This window comes from Nymphaea colorata, chromosome 7 (genome assembly GCF_008831285.2).
Source record: "Nymphaea colorata isolate Beijing-Zhang1983 chromosome 7, ASM883128v2, whole genome shotgun sequence".
Classification (NCBI taxonomy): Eukaryota; Viridiplantae; Streptophyta; class Magnoliopsida; order Nymphaeales; family Nymphaeaceae; genus Nymphaea; species Nymphaea colorata.
Window position 1 is genome coordinate 10,290,269 of NC_045144.1, and position 26,808 is coordinate 10,317,076.

The 26,808-nt window shown below is 37.8% G+C and overlaps 3 protein-coding genes across 4 annotated transcripts; all 3 read right to left on the reverse strand.

Moving 5' to 3' along the window:
• Positions 1-983: 983 nt before the first annotated feature.
• LOC116257029 (probable membrane-associated kinase regulator 1) lies at positions 984-2,487 on the reverse strand. Its single transcript, XM_031633624.2, has one exon. The coding sequence runs from the start codon at positions 2,287-2,289 to the stop codon at positions 1,309-1,311; it is 981 nt and encodes a 326-aa protein (XP_031489484.1). The 5' UTR covers positions 2,290-2,487; the 3' UTR covers positions 984-1,308.
• A 217-nt stretch (positions 2,488-2,704) lies between these two features.
• LOC116257031 (uncharacterized) lies at positions 2,705-4,903 on the reverse strand. Of its 2 annotated transcripts, none has more exons than XM_050078584.1 (2): positions 4,281-4,903; positions 2,705-3,051 (listed from the first exon to the last, which is right to left on the reverse strand). In XM_050078584.1, the coding sequence occupies exons 1-2, from the start codon at positions 4,676-4,678 to the stop codon at positions 2,751-2,753; spliced, it is 699 nt and encodes a 232-aa protein (XP_049934541.1). In that variant the 5' UTR covers positions 4,679-4,903; the 3' UTR covers positions 2,705-2,750. The 2 variants fall into 2 exon arrangements, with proteins under 2 accessions (XP_049934541.1, XP_031489485.1); XM_031633625.2 differs by having other exon boundaries at positions 2,827-3,051; positions 4,277-4,903.
• Positions 4,904-5,391: 488 nt separating this feature from the next.
• Positions 5,392-24,090, reverse strand: LOC116257267 (uncharacterized). Its single transcript, XM_031633883.2, has 2 exons — positions 23,520-24,090; positions 5,392-6,291 (listed from the first exon to the last, which is right to left on the reverse strand). The coding sequence occupies exons 1-2, from the start codon at positions 23,985-23,987 to the stop codon at positions 5,755-5,757; spliced, it is 1,005 nt and encodes a 334-aa protein (XP_031489743.1). The 5' UTR covers positions 23,988-24,090; the 3' UTR covers positions 5,392-5,754.
• Between the last annotated feature and the right edge of the window lie 2,718 nt (positions 24,091-26,808).

Below are 26,808 nucleotides of genomic sequence, written 5' to 3' on the forward strand. Positions count from 1 at the left end.
GTATCGAGTGGCATGGCGTGAGTTAGCACAGTTGGCATAATGTGGAGAGAGAGAGAGAGAGAGAGACGGTGCAGAACTTCCATTATGAATTTGAGAAATTGGGTTTTGAGGAATGCAACAAATCTCTCTCTCTCTCTCTCTCTCTCTCTCATTTTAATAAAATGGATGTTTAGTGTGTCAGCTTGTTAAGTCATCCGCATCCGCACGTACTAGCGCTTTCACTCTCCTTTATTTTTCCGTTAGGTGAATTCTATTCAAAGCGTTTCCTGTACTTGGTAGTTAAACATTTGAAAATTGAACAGGTTGACTCTATGTCATCCAAAGCCTGATTCAATTTAATTGAAAAAAAAAGTAAAAGATATATATATATATATATATACATATATATATAAATATATAAAAAAGAATATATAAAAATAAATTTAAAATTAAAAAAATTGAAATCAAGCCCAATTCGGCCTGACGTCAACCTGGGTTCTAGCTCAAGCCTGACCTGATTTCTTGTCAGGCTCGAGCCTATTTTAATGGCCCAAGCCCAGGCTTGATGGGCCCTGTATGACCTTCAGTCGGTAACGGAATTGGAATTTTTTGACTGACATATACTATTATGTCAAATCCTAACTCTGAAAGGCAACTAATTATGATGTAAATAATTAAATGATTACAAGGTGGAATAAGACTTGCTTGACATTGGCCCCTAAGGAAGGTTGCATCACATCTATAGAAGGATCATATACCAAATTTCTGTCTTTGTAGGGCAAAATGCTTTCAAAAGTCTTTTACCAAGCCCTTTTCAATTAATTTCTTGTACCAAGGGGGGGTATAGCCTTGCTGGTAAGGCTACAAGTATGGAAAAAAACAAGTCTTTAATTTGATTTGTAAGAACACTATACTTTGGCATTTTAAATAGTGAAACGTGGTACTTTAAGTTAAAACGTTTAAGTTAAACGGTGCACTGCTAGCATCATTGACATCAATGCCGCACAAGACCCTGAAGACAGGGATAATGTTTCATTAACCTTCAAGTCTGATTTATCTGAATTACAAACTTTTTTTTTTCTTCAAACCAAATGCACAAGGGTACACTTCTTTTCAGGGATTACAAATGTACAATTCACAACTACAAGGAACAAAGAGGATGTCATGGCAATGGAAAAAAACAATACGCATTCGTCTCCTGGGAAGAGGGAAAGTGAGAAAATGTCCAATACAAACAAGATCTGACAGATCGTTGCCATGGATGACGATCTCTTCAACAAGTGATGAAACCAAGGCATCTTCAACATCATTATCGATGATGGTACGATTTTATTTGCCGCCATAGTCGCCGGCGCTACGTCTCATTGCGGAGCCAAGCTGTCCAGCGAACCCACGGACCGAGCCCGGGCCGAAGCCCAGGCAGGCGAGGAAGCCCCTCCGATACGGCACGGAAGTTCCATCCCTGAACTCCTCGGAAACCGTTCTGTTCGCCGAGTAGCGCAGTTCCTGAGACGACGAGCGCGAGGCGACCCTCCTGTTGCTGCTGCTTCTGGAGCTGTCGGTCGACCGGAAGCTCGAGTTCTTCACCTCGAGCTTCTTCTCTCGCCCCTCCGACGCGCTCCTGAACAGCAGATCCTTCAGCCTCCACCTCTTCCCCGAACTCCCCGTCGCCGCCGACGACGACGAGGAAGAGCCAGCGGATGAGGGTTTCAGCCTTTCCGTCTCTTCCTGCGCGACGCCTCTGCGGAAGAAATTGGTGCGGAGAGGGGATAGCGATCGCGTCCGTCGGGTCCCGCGTTCCCTGCGGCTGGCGGTCTTTCTCGCCTCCTCCAGGGCTGCCTCGAACGGATCGAAATCCTTCATCGCCGGTCGGGAAAACGCGCCGCGCAGGAGCTTCTTCGGCGATAGCGTCGATTTGGGCGACTTCGGCGATAGCGTCGATTTGGGCGACTTCGGCGATGCAGGAAGCGATCCCTCTGGCGTCAACAGTCGCGGCGGGAGCTTCAGCGGCCGGATCTTCCCCTCGTAGAAGAGCTCGTCAGCGGAGGAGATCGCTGGTTTCTCGGCAAACCGCGCGCTGAATTCGAACTCGAAGTCATTGACGACGGGGCTACCGGAGCCCTTCGGCTTGCCGGGCGATTCCTCCCAGACGAACGGCACGACGGCCGACTGCGTTCGGGACGGACTCGTGGGAGCGCTGAAGTAGAAGAGGCCAACCCCGGTCCGGCGGGTGGGGCTGGACGGAGCCGTCGTGAAGGGGGACGAGCACGCGCTGTCGAGCTGCAGGTCTACCGGGCGCATGATCTCCATACCCCTATGTCCCGCCTGAAAAGTGATGACTCGCCGGCTGGTTCTTCCGTTGCCTTCTCCGTCTCCTTGTGGCTGCCGTTGCTGGTTGAGCGGAGGAGAAGAGGGGGAGTTGTTGAGGTTTTTATGAGGTTGAGCGAGGAGAAGGAAGAGAGAAGGTGCGCCTTCGTTGCGGCTTGACCGCTGCCTGTTCGTCGTCGGCGACGGCTTTATGATGACGACCTTTCCCTTTATTTTATTTTTACTTTCAGTTTCAATTTGACCTACCACCCGGCCGACTTTCTTGAGTAAAGCTTGAGGCTTGAGACTGGGGCGACCCTCTGCTCCGGTTTGAACGCGCTCTTCCGTGGGGCCGTCTGGTGCACCGCAGAAATTTAATTTCAGAAAGAATTTTCCTGAAGCGAGGAAGATGCTCCTCGGAGATCCAATCAATTATCATCAACCTTATCTTGGTTTTCTATTTCTTATGGCAGAATGAGAGAAAGGGGAGAGGTGGAGAGTGCGCCGGAGCTGTTTTCCGGCGATGCGCCGGCTGCGAACTCCTGACACCGGTCGTTGTCGCAGGTGGTGAAACTGCCATTGTGTTTTTTTCTTCTAAGCTTAGTTCTTACCCCTCTTTGCATCCTCTCCTCGTTCGGTGGTGTGTGAAGCGGATTTTTGTAGTTGGAGTTTCCAAATTTCAGGTTTGAAGTGGTGATTTTGGTGATGGGGAGGAGTGACCACAACCACAAGCGTTGAAAAACAAAGGGGATCAAAAGATATTTGCTGCAAACAAATCCAAAAGACCAAAGTCAACACAAAAAGTCATGAGAAAGACATTAATTTGTTCAACATGTTCGGGCCACTTGCAATTAGAGGTAGATTCTTGCACCCTTCGGGTGTATATGGCGAAGAGAATTAATGTTGGAAAGAAATTTTCTAAGTTCACCTCCGGTCTCAATAAATGCATCAACCTAACGTTTGAAATTCTTAAAATAGTGAATAAGCTTGATATTCATTCTTCCAAGGACACAACCACCCTGAGATTTTTTAAATAACCATCAGCCATGAGAAGTAGGAATTTGAGATTGTCATGAGGCACCATTTGAGCATTTGATAGCTTCCCGATTTGAGTTAAGATCAGACATTCCTTTCAAATTCAACTTGTTCTCAAGTAAAATAAGGAGTTAAGTTGGTTTGATAAACTATTAATTTTACTATGGATCTTTTACCATACCTGCAACAGCATGCCATGTCATATGCATATCAAATCTATGGATTTTGGATTTTAAATCTGAAGTAATCAAATGCCTCGGTGGAAGATGATCCCATACGTCTCGTCACACCTAACTTTTAAAGTTTTAATTGAATAATATTATAAAACCTGAAAAGATACTTTAAAATAAAGTAATAATAGTTTGTTCTAAAGAAAATAAAATATGATTTATAATATATGATTAGGATTTATGAAATAATATAAAATGGGATAGGGATAAAGACATTTGAAATGAAAAGTCAATGACCACATAGAGAAATATGAAAGAAAATTATGACCATCGAAATGTAATTGGATCGTTAAAAAATTATAACATTGAAAAGGAATATGAACATCGAATCGATAAATTAGATTTAATATAACGATCATTCGAGTAGTAGGTTTTCATTTGTTTATACCCCCATAAGATCTAATATTCTGATCGGAATTTATGTTCCCTTATAACATATACAATTGGGGGTTCAATCGTCAATTTACTGAAAACCGGTAAGATGGCGTGCCCAAAGGGCATATATTAGGCGCACAAACACACGAGTATTTCTAACCGCACAACTTCAGGTTACAAAAGATTCTGAAAGTTTGATGTGTTCATTTCGCGAAAGCTTCATGAACAATCAATGTTAAGAGATTGATAATAAAACCGTTCTATAACTTGATTGACATATTGAAAAGTCACGTCATTTGTAATCTTAGAAAGCAAAATGAAATGAAGAAGAAGTAGAGAGAAAGAGATACTTGCGTTGCGAATCGGCGGCAAATACGAGGGCAGATGGTTCGCTGGTAAGCAGTCAATGCAACGAACAACCTGCAAGTGGAAGTTGAAAATGTGAGGAACCCAAGATGAAATGAAGGCAAAGAAGAAGAAGAGAGAGGGAGATTTGAAGGGATGAAATGCCATTGACGATGACAAAGAGAGTGAGCGCGGATCAGAGGGACAGCGAACGGAGCATCAACGGCAACAATGACGAGTGGTTCCGCTGCTAACGTGCTGGGTGGGGTTAACAATGACGAGTGGTTGCCTGCAGTGAAAAACATGGCGACTGGAGCAACGGAGAACGCCAGAGCAGAATCAAATATCACAACTACAGAGATGAAACTTGTGCCCGAAATGTAAACCACTTCGATCTGTCTATTCATCGCCTCACCTCATCCAAAATGGTTTTCTTGGGTTTTTATCAGTATTCCTGCTTCCGTGGACTAATAATCCTTAACAATTAACTACTATAAGCCATCTGTCGCCAATGATTTGTCCTGTGCATTTAGTTTCTTCTTTATAGACATTTGAGAGTGTTTCTACTTAGTTAAATTTCAATATTGGAATTAATGCAGTCTGATGTGATGTGCACGCATATCAGCACACCAAATTTTTTCGGTTCAAGAACTTCAGTTCATAAAAAACCTTTAGGTCATGCTATTGTGAACCTTTCTCATCAGCTGAAAAGTTGGTGGCCTTAATGTGATTTCAAGAGGTGCACTTCTTTCTAATTGTTTTCCAAAACTTTGTGATTTTCATAATTTTTCAACTAGACAAATATGAGTGTTTGTGTATGAAGTTATTTATGGAAAAAGGAAGTTGGAAAGTAATATTGTGTCCGCAATATTTCGATACTGATTGTGTTTGACAAAATGGATAGAATAGCCCATGAGTGCCGAGAGAGAGAGAGAGAGAGAGTTTAATAAAAAGAAACGAAAGGGCCTTGAGACATTCACCCTATTTTATCTTTTCTCCCGTTTTAAGGGGGGTCTGAGTTAAGTCTAATTCGGCTCATACTTGAAAATGATTCATAAGGGATAAATATGTAGGCAGCAACATCTCAGCTGCCTCAGCGAGAGAGAGAGAGAGACTGATATACTGAATCTATAAGCACTGCATTAGTTTCCAACAGAAAAAATTCCATGGAAGCAGATAGCATGAATTACAAGGATCAACAAGCCAATAAATGGAGAATACCACATACTCCATTTGCTGACGCTGAATCTGCATGCACTGCAATAAAATGGAGGATACCACATACTCCATTTGCTGACATTGAATCTGCATGCACTGCATTAGTTCCCAGAGCAAGACCTAAAATTCCATGGAAGTAGATAAGCATAAATTACAGGAATCCGAATGCGAATAACATGGAGAACACTACAAGCTCCACCAGGCCATGGGCTTCATGGGAATCAGTTGCCCCCAAAAGGCATCGCATTACTGTGATGCAGATGTTCTAAACACCAGAAACAGCACGTGCTTCTGCCAATTTTTTCAACTGAGCAGCATGTTTTTTGCCAGCTATGTGGAAATCATATACCGTCTTACTGTTGCAAACAGTACCACACAATATGCACACCCTCACTTCAGCAGCTGATGCACCACCTTCCAAGAGCTTCTGACGTTTCTTCTCCAAATCTTCCTTCGGAGCTGCACTAGCAGTTTGTTTCTCATTGGTGGCTGGAGGAGTCTTCTTGGTATCCACAGCAGCAGCCTTAGCCAGACCCTTCTTTGAATTCTTTCCCTCTTCAAGCTTTGTCATGTTCCTCAAGTGCTTTTTGCCATTCTTATGCTTGTCGAGTACATCTTTGCTGTTGCAATCGATTTTGCATACAGCACAATACGCAGACTGAACAACCTTGTTCTTTTTCTTCTTTATCAGCTTCTTTGGCAACACATTAGAAAATGTAGCATATGTCTGGTTCCAAGCTGCTGCTGCTGCTGCAGCAGCATTGGCAGCAGTAGGATCAATGACACTCTGGCTTCGCACCACCTGTGGATAAACAGAGATTCCAATTTTAAAGCCGCAGCAAACCAGAGAAAATTGACTTCATAGGAAGAAAAAAAAACAGCCGAAGACATATACAGTCATCGATAAGTTGCAAAGGTGCATAAACAAGGGGAGCACATGCCCCCTAACTTATGTGTATTTACATATGAGTTCCCCCTCTCAATCAAAAACCTATATACCTTCTACCCTCCCCCGGTTGAATTTTTAGCTCTACCACTGCTGATCGGTTAGATAAGTAGTTGAAAATACAAAGAGCTACACAGATATGGTGCACAGGAAGGAGAACCATCGGCAGTTTCTGCTTTCTCTTCTCACGATACCATGGGGTTGAGACACATACTTCAAATGACTTGTTCTGCCTTCTTATTTACTCTTCATAAGAAATTAAGCAAAATATGAATATCCTACGTAATCTTGGCATATCCTTCAGCATTTTTAAGTCATTGCACTTATTAATGTTAACCCTCATACCATGTGCATGAGGATGTGCTTCACACCTTTATTTGTTCAAACGAAGCTACTGCACTAGAAAATTCAAGAACATTATCAATTTCGTTGGCACATAAAACAGCTCAAAAGCACTACGGCAGCATCGTGTCTTGTTCAATAAAAATTGAACATGTATTTTTTTGTCACAGCAACACTTTTTAATTTAGATGTCCTAGGTGTGGTGAATATAAGAGAGGATCAGAATACCAGACTGACAGGATCCAGAAACGACGTCTCAGCTTCAATGGAAACTGCAGATCGCCGGTTGACCTTAATTTTGACCCAACAATAACAACAGTAGGAGAAACACAAAAGAGATACTGTGGCACCTTGATTCAAAGTTCAAACCCAAGTTGCTAACTTAAGGTTGACCTGACACTTTGCTTTATGCTGACGAGGTTGTTATGATTCTCATACACTTTCATGTTCAAAGATGTGAACCATAAAGTATTGTATGTGGAAGTAACCCTTTCCATGAAAGTCAGACATCTTCAGGAGCATACAACATAGAAGTCCATCTAGCAAGTACGACAACAGCTTTCAACTTTATTAAATGCCCTATCAGTTTTTTGCAAGGCTGAAAATGATAGTGCAGGACTGAGTTGTTCCAGGCCACCACGATATACTAAAAGAGATACTTCTGCAGTTCAAGTTATGTCGGATTCTTCCAACAGGTCTGGCAGCAATGCAGCCATTGGATCTCCCAGCCCCTTATCGTGAAAAGCACAGCCACAAATGCAGACATGTTGTGGGAAACGCATACAGAAATGCACCGGGAGGCAGCAGCCAACAGTTCTTTACAAACAAACGCATAAAGGGACTAGAGTAGTCAGATCTATCTGTCATCTATCTATGGCTATGTTGGCCAATACAACAGATTAATTATGACGTTCTCCAACAAGGTGCCATTCTGACAAACCACTACTTATTTATGGGCATGTCAGCAACTGAAAGCACACAATTCTATAATCCATGATTTTCCTGCATGGAAGGATTACGGTACTCAAATAAAAGACTTATTATTCATAGTAACCAAGTTTTTTACTCAAAGTAACCAATATCAGTTGCATAGCATTCGCATCAACAGAACAACATAAGAATAATATCAATAAAATTTTGTGGTATTCTGAAAATGCACAAAACAAGTAAATGCTACAACAAAACTCAAGTTCTATAAGAGCCCAAAGACTGATTCTCATCATTTAGCTTCAAGAAACCACTTTCATGTTAACATAAGCAAAAATATTTCTGAAATTAACATGGATCCTAATCTCTAAGTTCATTTGGATTAGAACCATATCCAAGTAAATGATTTTCACTGGTTTTCCTTTCATTTGAAATTCGTTAGTTTGCAATGCAACATAATAGATTGTAAAAGGAAAAAACTTAATTGACCAATATAACCATCCAGTCTGAACATAATAAACAATATTGTTAGTTCAGGTGTGATCTCAAAACTTATAAAGCCAAGCTGTGTAGGCCTCAAGGCAGTTTAATTTCAAAACTTGGTATCTGCAAATTTAAACAAGTTTTTCAATGTAAAACAGTAAAAATGAACCATTGTCATAGAAAACGCGTCTTATTCCAAAAAGACGGGTATAATATGCCAAAACACAGTCAGCCGTAAAAAAGGTGAAAAAAACGTGTCTTTTTCAAAAAATGCTAGAAAATAAAAAACGTGAAAAAAACACATATTATACGTGTATTATACGCGTTTTTTCATATTTTTTATGATTTTCAAAATTTATTAATATTTTTTTAAATTTGCCGAGATATTCCCGAGATATACAACTTTGCCATATTGTACCCGAGAAATTTCTCGCCGTATAATACTCATACACGTTTTTTGTGACAATGAAATAAACCAAGGTGTCCAAGGGAAATATAGAGTTTACAATTTTATGCAACATCCCAAGAGTGGAAGTGGCCTGGGAATGGTCTCGTATATATGATTTTCAGAAAAATAAATGGCCATATATATTTGAGTCTCACTAACTTATACCCTAGTTTTGGGTAAGAATTAAAGCTGTCGACAAGGCAGGTAAGGATTCGGTAGAGTGGGGATCTGGGTCAGTCTTGCACAGGGTTTTTTCATTCTCAAAAAAAAAAGAAAAAAAAAAAGAAAAAACGAAAAGAGAAAATTATTAAGGTTAAATCTAAAAGAAGAAAAAAAGACAAATGATGGAGACAGAGAAAAGAAAGAAAGACAAGAAAAGGATTGATTAGTCACAGGAAAAGGGTTTTAACTTTTGAAAAAATAAAACCTAGCTTGTTCAACCCAAGCCTTTGCCAAGCAGTTCTGCACATGCAAGAGCAAAATATGAAGTAAAAGAGAAGGAAGAAAGGAAAAGGATCTCTTGTTTGTTCCTAAGCAAATTTGCCCATGAATTTTAGGCTGTCAAATCAGTAGTCCGACTGAGACACAGGTTGTTCAAGCCCCTAAAAAGATTAATCAGGGCTAGTTGGGAGTTGGGACTAGTCAGTCTGGATCGGACTAAGTTGATTTTCTATAAATACAATAAATAAATACATATTTTTTATATGAAAATAAGTACAGAAACATATAAGTCTATATAAAAGTGCATGTACATATTGATAGGTCAGAGATTAGCCAATTGACCAATAACTAGGCTAACCAATTGACTAGTTTGACCAACTAGTAGCCAGTTTGAAACACAAATCAGTCAATATCGACGCAACTGACTAATAAGAATTGTGACAATGGAAAGCAAATGGTTTCTTCAGTACACTTAAACAGTTAAACCAGGTAGTCTCTCATTCAACTTAATTAAGGGCTGGACACCAAGACAAAGTGAACTTATCTTCGAATCATGTCATAAGGTAATAAATAGGCTTGAGCTAACATACATGTGCAGGTTTGTAATCTCTCACCCAATCTACATGCACTAATGTATAGAAGAATAACATAAAGCAATTTAGAGCATTCAAACAATAGAACTGCAAAACTTAATATCAAAGACCAACCAATACATAATGTCTTTTATCAGCTATGAACATAACAAAACAGCCTTTCTAAAAACTAGAAAGCTACATCTTCCTCAAATTTTTACACCTTCTATATAAGCCATCAATAGACATACATTATTCATGGTCCACCCTATGCTCACACTAACGAAAAACATAATTGAGGGGTTCACAAACATACACAAAGCAGGAAATGGGTAAGAAACATTTAATAGATGAACTAAAAATCTTTTAGAATACTGGCACGTGTTTAAGTATGACAAGAAAATGTAACATCATTTAAGTGCTATTTTCCACTAACTAGAAGCCATTACGGGAATCAAAATTTACTAAATTATGTAAGAACCATTTTCTCAAGTAAAAATTCAGTCCTCATGTTAAAATTAACCTTCAGTAGTGTAGTTCCACAGAAATTATCAAGTTCAGTAACTTCCTAATTTCCTGTCACATAAAGGTTTACTGCAGTGGGCAGGTGCAAATGTAGGTGCTGGTAAACTATTTCTCAAAAAATTGACAGTGTAGATAGATACATACATGTGTGTGTGTGTGCATGTGTGTGATGACTACTCTACGGGTACCTACAGTCCTACACCCATGTTAAACCATAGCTAGAGATTGTGTTATTGCAATCAAACCATATTACATTCAGAATGATCATTTGGATAATGTGTTTTAAACTTCTGAAAGTCTTAAAAACTGGCAAAATGTGGGCTATTGATTTTTTAAGTTATTAAGATGCTCATATTTACACTAGAATTATATGATTTAAAAGCTAGTCACATGGGTAAGGGGTAGGTGCCAAGCAATTTCAAAAAACATGGGTGCAGGGACATGACCACACACACACACACACACACACACATACACGCATATATAACAAAAATAAATATATACAACAACAAGGAACAAAAGTAAACAATTATAAAAGGATAAAAGGTGGATAAGCATGGAAAATTCCATTTCATAGTCCATACCCTGTGTATGTGTATACACTAAAAAGAAATCCTAAACAGGACCGTTTTGAACATGGTCAAAGTTGGCCTGGTCCAGAAGATGGCTAAAAAAGGGAAAACAAATATTATCCTTTTATCAAAAGATAGCTAAAAAGAGGGGAAACAAAAAAAGGCCAAAAAGGGAAAAAAACACGATACATACTTGGTGGAATTATTCACGTGACATCAAATAGATCTTTCCATATTATTCATCTATTAGTAGAACTGATAAACAAATAGGCTCTAGCTTCATCTCCAATGTTGTTGATATGATTGCCTACGTAATGCTTAGTCACAATTCCACCTTCAGCGCCGAAGTCCAGCACTTAAGCTGTGGAAGGTGGGTATGAGCCTCGGCTCTGCCTAGGCATGCCCATATGGGAGTAGGCATGCTGTGCCTAGTCCATAGATGCATCCATATAAGGTGACAAGGCATATTGAGGTTCAATTAAAGTGTATGTAGCAAGGATTAAATAAACTTGGAAACAGTTAGTGGTATTAATTGCTGATTGTGGAAGCCGAAAAGGAAGTTTCCATTCTTCAATAAACATGGAACTGGGCTATTTATAGAAGCAAAATGTCCATTTTGATTCATGTGAAGTTCAGCCTTCATCCTTCACGTGAACTTCAGCCTTCTGCTTAGCCAGGTATGTTTCATTAATCATTATACTATGTTATATTCACTTCAGTAACTCAGTGAAGTCAGCTGCTCAGTCTATGATTTACAGTTTATTAGTTTTATAGTCTATGATTTTATTTGTCTATGTTTCATTATTTCATCATATGTTATAAGGCCAGCTCGAGCTCGACTCAACCCAAAAAATTCGAGCTCGAGCTCAGCTGAACTCGAGTTAAGGTCTATAGAACAGGCTTGAGCTCGAACCAACTGTACAATGTTGAGCTCGAGCTTGACTAGCTTAACTCAGTTTAAATTAACATGTCTCATTTCTTTTAACCCATTTAACTCGCTTAATTAATTCAACTATGATGAGCCAGTTTTATGTAGTCGAACCGAACCAAATTTAAACAAGTTCAATTCTTACAACTCAAACTCAACTCATTTAGTATCGAAAGTATAAATAACTCGAGCTTAACAAGACAAGTTCGAGTCGACTCGTTGTGCGGCCCTGTCCTTTAGTGCAACTACTTTGCATGGTTGACAACGATGAAAAGCCATCATTGGGATACATATACAAGGCAATGGACCATGTGAAGGACCAAATAAAGGTAAGTTAGAAAATTTCCATTTTTTTATGAAGCTATATGGAACATCATTGATAAAATATGGGAGGCTCAATTTCATTGATCTCTGCATGCAGCAGGACTATACTTAGCACTCTTTTATGATTACCCTGATATTTAGTCTAATTATGACATCAAGGATGGACTATTCAAGTGCATTTTCCATCTTATTACAAATACATTTCAGGCTCCTAGATATCTTCAACACTGAAATGGTGTCTCACTATCCTAAATCATAGCTTTTCCTTCATCTTTAGTAGTCAAAATTGGAAATCAATCTCAGGTTGGTCAAGGACCCAAAAGGACCAGACAGGACTAGTCTCTTTGAGTTGGTCCAAGTCAGATGGCACATCGACCTCAAATACATAATCATTAAAGGTTCACGTTTTGGAGCATATAGAGTATACATGGTAAGAGCTTCGTGTTTCATGTTTTAGAGAGACAGCGCGAACACATAAGATATAAATACAAAGAAAAACAGAATACACAGAATATATATTATCTATATAGATATATATATATATACACACACACACACACAAAGAAATAAATAAATAACAGACCACATAATATACAGAAATATGATCCTAGAAGACTGAAGAATATATCTACAAATACAAACGATATTTAAATAAGCACATAAACTGCAAGAAATACATTTAAATTACAGAACAAGATAGAGGAATATATCACATGGAGAACAATATAGTAAGTTAAGAATAAGAAAAAGAAGAAAAAGAAGAAAAAGAAAAAATAATACTAATAATAACAAATCAGAGTTATATGTATCAGTTTATATCATGTGATGGAGAACAGTATAGTAAGTTAAGAATAAGACTAACAAGAAAAGGAAAAAAAATAATAATAATAATAAATCAGAGTTATATCAATATGTATCAGTTTATATCATGTGAGACACAACTAATTTTAAGGGTGTAATGCACCGGTACTGATCAAGGTATGTGTCATATCACATATGATATGGCACATTGTGGGTCATAACAATATGGCCCTGAGTACCTGACAAAACCTTGGACACTTTTAGAAGGTTTGTAAAGGGTAATGTTAGACATTTGTACGAGGTTTGTTAGGGGAAAGTCAGACACTTATAGGAGGTTTGTTAGGGGGAACTTTTGTGCCCCTGAGCAGAAAAAACAATGATTTGAGGTAGACCTATGCATGCCACATCGATTTCGCATTGGAGAAAGACAATAGCATCATCTAGTTAGAATGCATGAAAATATCAACTCATGCACCTGTTTGAATAGAAGCTATAAAATTTCAAAGCCAACAAATGACTGATATTTTGAAGAAAAAAATGAAAAAGATATGGAAGATGCAGAAATGGGGTATGGTGAGCTTTGGAAAATTGAGAATTATGAAGCCCAAAAGTGGTTAGTTCTAGCACAAGGGAGAATAGAGTGATGGAGGCAAAAGGCAGCTCTGGTAGAAAAAGAAAAGGTAGGACAAGACCAACACGTGACAAGTTCACTAGGAGAGTACCTAATGGCAAGTTTCAATGTGGCAAGTTTACCATATTGCACTTTACTTGACAGAACCATTAGGATTTATGTTAGTTATAAGGGTGCAACATGCCCATATTGCAACATTCCATGTGACAAGGTGCCATATTGTATGATATAATGCCATATCGGCCATATCAGATGACATCGCCTCCGTGAAAATTTAATGGGACCCAAACCTAGATTTTTGCATTTTGGGCTTTAAAAACCCTTCAACATCGAGCAGTACAGACTTTCAAGAGTGGAACAAAAGACAGATCTCGCCAGTTTGTGGAAGGAAAATTGCAACTGACGTTGGCCTCATGCATAAAGATCGTTCTCCCATTGGAAAAGATTACTAATACCTGTTTCTCATGTAGGAGGTATTGTTCACTATGAAAGGCATTCAATTTTGGCCTTTTACCACAGCTTTGTGATAATTTGAAGAAAAATAGCTTCCAATGATCATGTGTGGTAATGGTGCATTGGTGCTGAAGTTGACAATAAGTTGAGAATGAGGTAAAAATTTAGTAAAAACTGATCGCTATGGGATTGCCAGATTGAAGCATCATCTAGCTCAGCTACATGAAAATGTTGACACATGCACCTCCAAGGATTAGCCAAAGGTAATAAGATTTAGTGCCAGAAAATGTCTAAGAACTTTAAAAAGAAAAAGGGAGAGAGATATATAACAGAGTTAAAATTGGGTATGGACAACCCTGAGAAAATTAAGGATGATGAAGATTATAAACTTCCCACTTTTGATTGAGTGTAAGACCAGAAGCGTCTAGTTTTAAAGCAAAAGGGAAAAGAATGATGGAGGTTCAAGGTAACTCCAGTAGAAAAAAGAGGTGCAGATGCAAGTTTTTTGGTAGAAAACTCAGTGGCAGGTCGAGTACTTGCAAGTGCAACTATTAGGAATTTTTGTCACCTCATATTGCACCAAGTTCTTGATTAGATATTAGGACTGCTATGAGACCCAAACACTTAATAGAATATGCAAATAATGCAGTTAAGAGATGGTTTAATAATCTTTGCATTTCTTTTAATGTGGCAATGTTGATTCATGTTCAACGTACTGTAGACACAATTACTTTTATACGCCCTGGGTGATAGAAATGTAGCACCAATATCTGTAACCCGAAAACAGCACTCACGCAGGAAGAGAGAGAGAGAGAGAGAGAGAGAGAGAATGAAAACAAGAAGAAACTGAGGAGAAGAAGCCGTAGCCAAAATGGTTTGCACGGCCTCTATTTATAATCTCATTTTCAGAATTCTAAGAGTCTCCAATCGTAGAATCCTAGGAGATTTCACAAGCTCCAAGGACATTAATTACATCATAGAAACCTAAAAGACTTCACATATTACAAGGATATTAACTACAACATAGAATCCTAGGAGACTTCCCATATAACAAAGATATTAACTATAACATAGAATCCTAGGAGACTCTTCACATGTTACAAGGACATTAAATATTTTAACACATTCTACAAGGAGGTGGAATCCTAAGAGACTCCTCTTCAACGTGCTGGTGAAGGATTTATATTTTAACACCCTCCCTCAAGTTGTGCATGGTTTTGCACCATGTACAACTTGCCTTTTAGAAACCAGAATCGTTCCTTTGTTAATCCTTTTGTAAATAAGTCTACAACTTGTTCATCTGTACGAACATAAATAGGCTGAATTTCCTTGTCTTCCACCTTTTGTCTAACAAAGTGTTGATCAATCTCAATGTGCTTTGTTCGACCATGTTGTACGGGATTAAAGACAATGTTAATAGCGCTTTGATTATCGCACATTAACATTGATGTTTTAATCTTTTCTCCAATGTCTTCTAGCAAATGTCTAACCCATGTAACTTCAGCAGTACCTGCAGCCATGCATCTGTATTCAGCTTCAGTGCTGGATCTTGCTACTGCCTTTTGCTTTCGACAACTCCAAGACACAAGATTACGTCCAATGAAAATACAAAAACCAGAAATGGACTTTCTTTGATCGGGATCTCCAGCCCAATCTGCATCTGTGAATGTCATAAGTTGATGTCCAATAGTTATATTTTCACTCTTACCATAAACTAAGCTATCTCCTGCTGTCCCTTTAAGATATCTTAATATTCTTTTGACAGCATCCATGTGAGTATCTCTAGGTGCATGCATAAATTGGGATACTTGATTCACAGCATATATAATATCTGGTCTAGTAAATGTAAGATATTGAAGTGCCCCAACAATACTTCGATATTGCGTAGGATCTTCATATAACTCCCCATCTTGAGCACTTAGTCTTTGATTTAGAACACTAGGAGTTCCAACAGGCTTACAATCAGACATACCTGACTTTTTCAACAAATCCAACGTGTATTTCTGTTGTGTCAATGTGAGGCGATTATTGTGCCTATCAATCTCCACTCCAAGAAAGAATCGTAAATCAAGCTCTTTCATTTTGAAGTTTTGCATCATCAAAACTTTAGCTTCTTCTATGTGTTTTTCTGAATTGCCTGTGATAACAATATCATCAACATATATAAGAAGTAAAGTAAATATGTTTTCCTTTCGATAAATGAAAAGAGAGTGATCTAGAGGACATCTCCGAAAACCACATTCTTGAATCTTGCAAGAGAAACTGTCAAACCACGAACGTGAGGCCTGTTTAAGTCCATAAATAGATTTTCTTAGTTTGCAAACCCATGCATGAGAGTCTCCTTTCGTGTATCCTGGAGGTTGTTCCATATATACTTCCTCCCTTAAATCACCATGAAGAAAAGCATTCTTCACGTCCATTTGATGTAGTCTCCATCCATATTCAACTGCCAATGATATAATCACGCGAATTGTTCCCATTTTGATCACAGGGCTGAATGTCTCATCATAATCTTCTCCATATTGTTGTGTAAACCCTTTTGCTACTAACCTTGCTTTGTGTCTTTCTATGCTGCCGTCAGGTTTGTATTTAATTTTGTATACCCATTTGGAGCCCACTACGTTCTTTTCGTGTGGCCTCGGAACGATCTCCCATGTTCCACATTCATGCAAGGCATCCATTTCTTCTTTCATAGCCTTTCTCCAATGATGTGATTTTGATGCTTATCAAATGAAGTAGGTTCTTCCTCCTTGCCAACTTTTGCCATGAATAACTGAAAATCAAGTGATAAAGAATCATAGCTAACCCACCTGTGAATGGGATGACGAATGCGTTGGGACCTTCTAAGGTGGGGCATGTTGTCTTCTTCACTGTGAGCATCTCTGTCCCTTAGTCGTCGACTGTAGATAAGACCCGAATACCGATGTGCATCGTTGCTCTGTTCATTATTGTTTTCGTGATGACTTGATGACTGTGTTGGATCTTCTTGATTTTCACTTTGAGCCATATCCGACGGTTGTATTGCTCTCTCTGAATCTTCACTTTGAGGCACATCATTTTCTATAACAGGATCTGCATTGAATAACTGTGTACTGGTCCAGGGATCATAAGATTCAATGGTCATAGGCATTTCATTTGTATTATCAAAACTATGTTCATCAAAAATGACATTTCTTGAAGTTTTGATATGTTTAGTTGTTGGATCATAGCATCGAAAACCTTTATATTCATCAGCATATCCAACGAATCTACATTGAATAGCTTTGTCTTGAAACTTGTTCCTCAAGGCAGCATCAACGTGAACATAGCATACACAACCAAAAACCTTCAAGTTCTTGTAATCAGGTTGTTTGCCTAAGAGTGTAAAATATGGCGATTTAGACATCAAGAGTGTCATAGGCAAACAATTTATTATGTATACAGCAGTATGGAAGGCTTCAGTCCACAAGGAAATGGGCACATTAGTATCATGCATCATGCTCATGGCGCTTTCAACTATATGTCGATGTTTCCGCTCAACTACACCATTTTGTTGTGGTGTGTAAGGGCAGGAAATTTGTCTAGTTATCCCTTTTTCACGTAGAAATTCAATAAAATCAAGCGAGGAATATTCTCCCCCTCCATCACATTGAAAATGCACCACATTGGATGAAAATTTAGTTTGAATCATGGCATAGAAGTTTCGAAATATGTGAGGTACTTCCGATTTGTGTTTCATGAAGTAAATCCAGGTGAAACGTGAGTAAGAGTCAATGAATAAGACATAATATCTTGACCCAGACACGGAATCAATAGGGGCTGGCCCCCATACATCAGAAAAAATAGCTTCAAAAGGTTTGGAAGCCATTTGATTTATATTATGGAAAGGTAAAACATGACTCTTACAAAGTCCACAACTTGAACATTTTTTGACACTTGAAGTAAGAGGTAAACTTGATCTTGGAATGAGACTATCTGTGACAAGTTTTTCAATGAAATGTCGACCACAGTGTCCTAGCCGACTATGCCACAAATCAGACTCCAAAAATTGGTTAGGGACCCTTACTTTTGATTGAAAATGGCAAGAACTTGGCACTGATGACGCATTATGAGAAAGAGAAAATGTCTTCAATCCTATATCAAAAGTGGATGAATCCTTGGGTAGACATTCCTTGAGGACGTACATATTCCCTTGACGCTACCCTCTAGCGAACATTTTCTTCGTTTGGAGGTCCTTGACATAGACAGAAGAAGGTGTGAATTCAACAGAAGAGCTTGTATCATCAATGAGTTTAGAAATGGATATGATGTTCTTTTTGATATTGGGAGCAAGAACAACATTAGACAGTGATAGAGACGAGGATGACAATGGAATATGTGCATTTCCAATATGTGTAATAGGATGAGATTTTCCATCACCTGTTATAATGCAACTTCTACCGTAATGAGGGGATAAGTTAGTCAATTTACCTGCATTTCCTGTCACATGGGTAGCTGCACCTGAATCCAAGAACCATTCTCCCTGCTCATTTTGCTTTATAGTCATCTTTGAGAATGCGGCCATCAATAGCTGTTGCATATCTTCAGCGGTGGATTTAGAACTTTGTCCTCCTTGTTTATAATCATGTCTTACCCCTTTGTTTTTATTTTGAGGATTAAACCAACATTGTGCCTTCATGTGTCCTTTCTTGTTGCACTGAAAACAAATTGGTATTTTTCTTGAAGTATCCAAAGGAGACATACCTTGGTTATGTGGTGTTGGTAGAATGCCACGACCACCATGGTTGGAGTTCCCATGGCTCTTACCAAACTTTACATTCATAGCCAACACATTTTGGGAGTTCCCTTGATCAGTCCTTTCAATGACTCTTTTCATATTCATTTCATGTTGGAGAAGTTTACCTTGTAGTTCGTTGAAGGAAGGCAGAACAGGAAGGACCTCAAGAGCTGTAATAAAAGCATGATAATCATGCCCAAGTCCATTCAAGGTTTGCTGCACCTTTTCCTTATCAGAAATGTTATTCCCTGAGGCAGCAAGTTGGTCTGCGACGGCCTTAATACGCCCCAAATAATCCATGATAGACGTTGAACCTTTGCTCAAATTCTGAAATTCTTTCTTTAAGTACATAATTCGAGCTTCTGATATTTGGGAAAAGGTATCAGCAAGGGTTTCCCATAATTCTTCTACAGTACAATCATCAGAAACTGAAAGTAACACTTGTTGAGATAAAGTGGACAAAATATACGCAACCAGACTTTGATCACGTCTCATCCACATAGCATGTTCAGGATTGTTGTCTTCATGAACAGCAATAACTTCTCCAGCCTCATTTTTTATTTCCTGTAAGACGGATATTGGTGGAGCCTTTGTTGAACCATCGAGATGTCCAAAGAGGCCTTGACTTCTTATGAAAGGCATGATTTGCCTTTTCCAGATCAGATAATTCTCATGGTTGAGTTTTTCGGTAATAAGGTGAGGAAGAAAACTTGAGGACATGCCAGAATGCGAAAGGTTTTCCATGACAGCATAAAGGAATGGTATATAGGTAGAAGATGAGAGGGAAAGAAGACACGATATAACAAGATGTGTCCTTGGTAAGCAAGAAGAAAAAGGAACAAGAATTGCGCAAGAGAAAAGTAAATTCAGGATAGAGACAAGATGAGAAAAGAGTTCTAACCAGATCAGACCTGTTTGGGCATTTCGTTTGGTAGAGATAACGTAACCTGGCGCTCTGATACCATGATAGAAATGTAGCACCAATATCTGTAACCCGAAAACAGCACTCACGCAGGAAGATAGAGAGAGAGAGAGAGAGAGAGAGAGAGAGAGAGAGAGAGAGAATGAAAACAAGAAGAAACTGAGGAGAAGAAGCCGTAGCCAAAATGGTTTGCACGGCCTCTATTTATAATCTCATTTTCAGAATTCTAAGAGTCTCCAATCGTAGAATCCTAGGAGATTTCACAAGCTCCAAGGACATTAATTACATCATAGAAACCTAAGAGACTTCACATATTACAAGGATATTAACTACAACATATAATCCTAGGAGACTTCCCATATAACAAGGATATTAACTATAACATAGAATCCTAGGAGACTCTTCACATGTTACAAGGACATTAAATATTTTAACACATTCTACAAAGAGGTGGAATCCTAAGAGACTCCTCTTCAACGTGCTGGTGAAGGATTTATATTTTAACACTGGGTACAAAATGCCCTTTTGTCATCAATTAAGGGGCAAATTCTTGACGATACTATGAGAAAAATGAGGGCATATTCTGATGAATTAAATTAAGAATAAGTTGGAAAGGAACAAGGTGCTTACTTATATAAAATGGATGGACAGGTAGAATGATAATAACATTGATAAACTTTCGTGTGTATTTTGTTTTAAGCCTATTGATTTCTTAGATGCTCCAATACCACTAAAGAATTACATCATTTTCTAATGACATTTTGGAATAGTGTGGGCCTCAATGCAGCTATTTATAGAGCTGCAAAGAGAATGATAATAGTAGAGTAGGAGACATTATGTTGGATTATACGTGCTACTTATTGCATTAATCTAACACTTGCAGATCTTGGTGAGATGGATGCGATGTTAAAAAAAAAAAAAAAAAAAACTCACAAAGTAAACTTATAATCACACATAAGTTTTGATTTTGATGATGAAACACATACATGGAGGTGGATTACTGCCTTCCACCAACGAAATTTGCTACAAGTGTTTTAACTGTGTAAAGCATAGTGAAACACAGAAATGCTTTGAAGCAGATATTCTTAGGTGATAAATGGGTTGTATATCCCAATGCACATAAAAAGAAGTCAAGAGAAGTTGCGAGTAGAGGATGTAACAGTTAGTTTCAGGAATCATGTATGAAGTTATTGGAAATCAATATTACCTTGGTCAAAGTTTTGAGATAGTTAATAGTGAAAATCCAAGGTGAAGTCAGAACCGTATGCAGTTATGTAAGGGTTTCTAGAGATATAGGAGGCACATGCCTCTATAATGTGATTTCATCAATAATGAGGATGGGTTTGCTGTGGGGCACCTCTATGAAGCCCTTGACAGAGCAAAAGCAGCTTAGGAAAGCACTTTAAGCAAAAGAAAACTTTATGTAAATGTACCCAGGAGATTGTCGATTACAGATGGAATATGTAACTTTATCATGCCCTCATTCAATAGCCTATCATCAAAATTTTGCATGGATATATGCAGCAACATTTGAAATAAAAAGAGAAGTGAATAAGGAGCTATTAACTACATTGAAACATTAGCCCTAGAGTTTGACACGAAAGATGTCATTCATCTTGAGATAGAAATAATATAATAATGTTCAAGGTGACATGAGAAGGAATGTGGTTATTCAGAACCGTACAACATTGTCTCCATGTATAATTATATTCAGTTTTTAAACATTCATCTCCCATACATATTATGTTTTTCCTTAGTTTTCCTAATATTTTATTTTTTTAAAGGAATGGTAGGATAAGTTTGAGAGTGGTTCCCCAAACCTTAAAATTCTCGCAATTAAATTACTGAGTGGCTGAGGAAACATGCAATGCAAATAGAAGTCAAAGAGACTATCTCTCAACAAATTCACCCAAGAAGGGGAGTTCATTGGAATATAAGAGGTTCATGGTCTTGTTCATGTTCAATACAATATGCAATTGAGAGAAAGACAATAACTAATACACATTTCTTTTATAAGTTAAGACACTAATATATACTTGTTCTATAATGTGTTTGTTATTTTTCAATTGTTTAGGCAACTGGAGAAAACATCAACATGAAAGCATAAAAAGCAGGTTCATTATATGGATAATTTGTTATTTCTAATGTTTATGAATGATATGTTTGTTATGATTTTATTAGGAATGGTAGTTTTGTTGACCTTTTTTTATGAATTCATCTGATCTTCCTCTTTTGATATTTTTTAAATTAAGAAATTCAATTTACAAATTTTATGTTACATTATGTTATGTTATGTTACATATCTGACTATTGGCCTAGCTAATATATGTTACATTACCCACTTTAAAACATTGATAATAACAATAAATAGTAATAAGTAATAACACTCAAAAGCATATGAAGCATATTATGTCAAATTGATGACGACAATAAGACAATTTTTAGACAAACAACATTATTAGTTGTGCTGTTGGCAATGACGTGAAGGGTCCATATGCTGGATCCAAAACAAAGCTCAGTGAATCTGTTAACAAAATTTTCTCAGTCACTGATTAATCATCATAATTAAATGCAACTAATCATTTGGCAGTTTCAGATAACCATTTTGTTTTTTCTCTAACTGCAGAAAATAGAAACTAGTCTTAGAAAATGTTTAAAATAAAAAAGAGACAGTATGTAACTTAGATGTCACCAATGTTTTCGAGAAGGACACACAATTTTAGCACATATAGAACCCCATAGTTGTGGCAAGTCCATTACACAATTTAAAAAATTTAGGCAAATAATGTGTTACCTAAACAACATCAAAGATGCTTAGCTATTGAAGCCCTCAAACTATGTAAACTATTCACCTTCATCTGTGCAGTTCTACATTTACTTGTATAAGAAATGGTTGATTTAGCCTACTATCATGCAAATCTCTCTTATATTTGATCCCCTGATCAAAGTCACAAGTGCAACTCAACAGATGCATCAAAATGGACTAAAAAAATATCCGTATGTCAAGTTCTTAAGTGATACAGTCTCAAACATTTCCATGATTTATGTTAAAAAAAATAAATCTAAAAAGGTTTCTTGATAAAGGACTAGATGCAGTTAAACCAACCTCATTTGGATAATCAACAATTTCAAGAAAATATGACCATATGACATGCGAGAAGCATGCAGATTTTGTAGTCTCTTCCTGTTCATCTTTTTTTCCCACATGTTGATAAGTTCTCCACATTATTCTATATGAAACTTATTTTTTCTTCCCAAATTTCATCATCTTATTTCCGTCATTTTCATGTTTTCATAATCTTCTTTTACATTATAAACTTTCTTCCTTGTATTTTAACACACTCCTTTTTTTTATGAGCATCCCAAGGCTTACATGAAATCCTAAAATAAATTATGACATTTGGAGGCAGAGAAGCCAATTTTTCATGAATAAATGTGAACGAACTTTGCGATAATTTCAATTCTTGCCAAGATAATGCCCAGAAAGACACATATAAATGATGTGTAAACGGTGTTCTCATCCTATCCAATCTTTGAGGTTACAAGGAAAAATATAGTAAGAAATTGGCTTTGCAATGTAATGTCATGACCAACATCACCTAACATGATATGCACATGAAAGATCTCATACAGCTAAATAATTAGCCCCTTAAGTTGGTCGTGTTACATTGACAACATATTTCTTCCATCAACACCTTGTCATCTGTTCTGAACTATAAAATATCCCAAAGAAACATCATTTAGGGTGGTGCCTACATCATCTAAAAAATCAAGAAGAATCTAAAGAAATACATCCATAGAACAAGACAAACAACAAGAAAGCTAGAAAGCTACATCATCACAACCCGGTACAGGCAGTATGAGGTAAACAAGCAACATAAAAGGACGACCAACCTACGCAATTCATCCTCAAGAACCAACTGAAGCAACTCCAGAAAGAGAGAGAGAGAGAGCCTTACGTTGGCGTACGCGAGAGGGTCAACACCGTACTGCCGAATCGACTCCTTCGCCAACAAAGCCTGCTGTTTGTGTGGTTCTTCCTGGTAACTAAAGACGACCTGATACGCTGCCTCCGGCCCAATTGACTGCGGCGCATAAGAGGGGTTGCCAAGTCCAGCGGTAGGAGAGCCATACTCGATACCAGGAGGCCTCAGTGAAGCATCGGCATGTCCCACGTACTCGTAATGGTGAGTTGCGGACTGGGCCACCAGGAGACCGTAGTCCTGGTGGTGGAGAGCAAGCTTGGTCGCCGCCGATGCCGATGCCGCTGCCGCTGGATCCTTTGATTGGGGAGGGTGAGAAACAGGAGGGTAGGAGAAGGAAGAGGAAGCAAGGTGGTGGTGGTGGGAAGGAGGGTAATGGTGGGAATATGGAGGAGCATTTGGAGGCGCAGCAATTGATTCAGGAGGCCACCTGCCTATGTCCATTGCCGTGGAGGCTCCAGCATGCACAAAGAGAGACGGAGAAAGAGCGAGAGAGAGAGAGAGAGCGCTCCCTTGACGTTACTACGTTCACAGGATTCTGGTCGACGGCCTACTTGGACAAATGTTAACAAGGGCACGGAGGCAAGGGACGCGGTTCGTGTCGAGCTTCATTCTTGTATCATCAGATATCAAGAACAGGCTTTGAATGAAAGTTCACAATTACGTTTCCGGGAAATTCATCGCCAAAATCAAAATGACATCCATTTTTGCATATTAATTTTGAAGTTTTGAATGCATTTTTGCATATAAGTTCTTCACGAACTTGTCACCAATTATATATATATATAGCGAAAGACCTATCCATTCCTATAGCAACCTCCGCGCCTATATAGCACTCACGCACACCCACATATATTTTTGTTGTTGTTAAAAACCGTTGCAAAAATTCAAAGTTAAGCAACAAGCCGTGGTTTTTAGTGACATGAAATAAAAAAACATAACCATCTGGTTATAGAAGTGGTCGATTGATTCTAATATATATATATATATATATATATATATATATATATATATATATATATATATATATATATATATATATATGTATATATATATATATGTATATATATATATATATATGTATATATATAATTTTTAAAATTATCGTGTCATACTTGTACTTCATGGGACTTGGTCCCTATTTTAGCTATTTCAAAGTCAAAATTTTGAAATTAGAGTTATAAAAACTTAATTTCTCAAACTTAATTCATGATGGGGTGTAACTTTGCTAATCCGACGAATACCTTGGATTCAATTTTGTATACTAAATCATATACCGGAACCATGGCATCCCAAGTGAAAATTGAACAAACCGATGTTTGTTGACATTGAGTTGAATTGGCTGCTCGAAGAAAATCGAGTACGTAAGAAAGCGGACATATTTAATGGGTGAATCAATCCGTTACTGTTCTTTAATTACTTTAAAAATTATGTTCAGTAATTTTCTTTCCAAATGTTTTGAATTCTTGCCAATCCTTCTCCTATCGTCTTCACAATTTGCTCGTAAATATTTAAATCCGTGATTTTTTTTCTTATTCTGGTTTTTGGGTATTTTCTACAAATTTTCATTTTTCTTCTTATTCCAATGAAAACAGTATTCGCCCGAACCATTACATTGACTAATCCTGGCACCCTTTTGAAAAATAATTTGATTCCAAAGCTGGAGACAATATCACCTTTTACTTGGGGGCTATAGCAACCTGTCTTGCTTTGAAAAATTAAAATTTACATGTTAATTTTTTTTTTAAATTATCTGTTTGGCCCTTGCAAAACTTTTGAAAAATAAAAGTTGGCTCCTGTGAAAATATTTCAAAACTATTATTTAGTATTTCGCATGACCGGCCTGCTCTCCTAACGATGAAATCCTGGTTCTACCCCTGCTTTTACCCTTTATTTAAAACAACAAATAGAACTATGATAATTTGTTCAAACATCAAAACTAAACCTTGTTTGATTAAAGAGGGTGGGGAAGGTGAAATTTAATGAGGAACTTTTAGTCCATGTGGAGATATATTGGACATGGATCAAAAACTTTCTCGTTTGTGTTTCGAGAAAACTACGTCGAGGCTGAGAGACTTTGTTGATATCTCGGCAGCATAAAACCCCGAGACTAGCAGGGCTTAAGCTTCTTTAGGCTTATTGGGAGTATGACGCTAAAAGCAATTGAACCATTAACTGGGCTTATACTAACCACGAACTCAACTGACTAAATCAAACCTTTTAGAGCCATATTAGAAGCTCATGTGCTTGTTGAGGTCCAGTTTGTTACATATACTTGCACAAAGTTCAAATTTCGTGGGTCTCGCTTCTTAAGCAAATCGGCAATGTATTTGTGAATCTGCAGTCAAGTAGGTCGATGGGTGAGTTCAGCTGCTGCTATGAAGAATGGCCCATAAGTTCCATCTCACTCATTAATGGAAAGAAAGAACAGGATTTTTATAGGAAACGAAGAAACTCAATCAAAGAAGTGAGTGTAATATCAGGTGGATTCAACAATGCAAGTTTATGAACTGAAGCAAGTGTGCATAACTTATCCGAAACTAAATATTAAATGCACATAATTAATTTTATGAGAAGAAATTTTTAGAGGACTTTCATAACTAAATCTTCTCTCTTAAGTAGCATTTGATTGCACACTGATTTGGAGAGGGAATCTTTCTAGAGAAAGTTCCATTGGAAAAAGGTGGAAGAAGGTAAATTTCACCTCATCTTAGCTAAATTCAAGGCGTGTTTGATGAACAGGTAAAAGTTTGAGTGGAGAAACTTTTGGTGTCATTTTCCTTAGTCATGTTTCTGTTATCAACTAAATCATATAAGCACTCAAAGTTTTTGTCATATGAGAAGAAATATCTAAGTGCATACTCAGAAAAGTGGCCATTCATCATCTTCTCATGCACTTAAAGAATGAGACATAATCGTCTCAATCAGATGCCAGACTTGTTTTGCTTATGCTCGTCCCAATAGAGGATGCTTGACCTCTTAATACAACTTTTAATCTTAAAAGACTTTTGAGAAGAATGGTATATATCTTAGAGGGCAGAGAGAGGATAATAAAACGTAATAGAAAGGAAAAAAAAAACAAGAAAAATCGTGGTACCCACATGTGTGTGAATTCCTTTATTAAGTTTAGCTCTTTTTGCGAAAAAAAAAAGGTGTTCCTTAAATAGTCTATGCCTTCACCTATCTTAAACTTTGGTCTCGATTGTACAATCAAGGCTTATCCAAGTTAGGGTAACTTCTTCACCATATGCATAATAACTTTGTC

What these genes read in the sequence shown, in the direction of transcription:
- LOC116257029 (XM_031633624.2), bottom strand. Translation starts at nt 2,289, where the DNA reads ATGGAGATCATGCGCCCGGTAGACCTGCAGCTCGACAGCGCGTGCTCG.
- LOC116257031 (XM_050078584.1), bottom strand. Translation starts at nt 4,678, where the DNA reads ATGAATAGACAGATCGAAGTGGTTTACATTTCGGGCACAAGTTTCATC. An exon ending in ATTTGCCGCCGATTCGCAAC is followed by an intron (nt 3,052 to 4,280) that starts GCAAGTATCTCT and finishes ATTTGTTTGCAG; the next exon opens with CAAATATCTTTTGATCCCCT.
- LOC116257267 (XM_031633883.2), bottom strand. Translation starts at nt 23,987, where the DNA reads ATGGACATAGGCAGGTGGCCTCCTGAATCAATTGCTGCGCCTCCAAAT. An exon ending in ACCCTCTCGCGTACGCCAAC is followed by an intron (nt 6,292 to 23,519) that starts GTAAGGCTCTCT and finishes GTTTATCCACAG; the next exon opens with GTGGTGCGAAGCCAGAGTGT.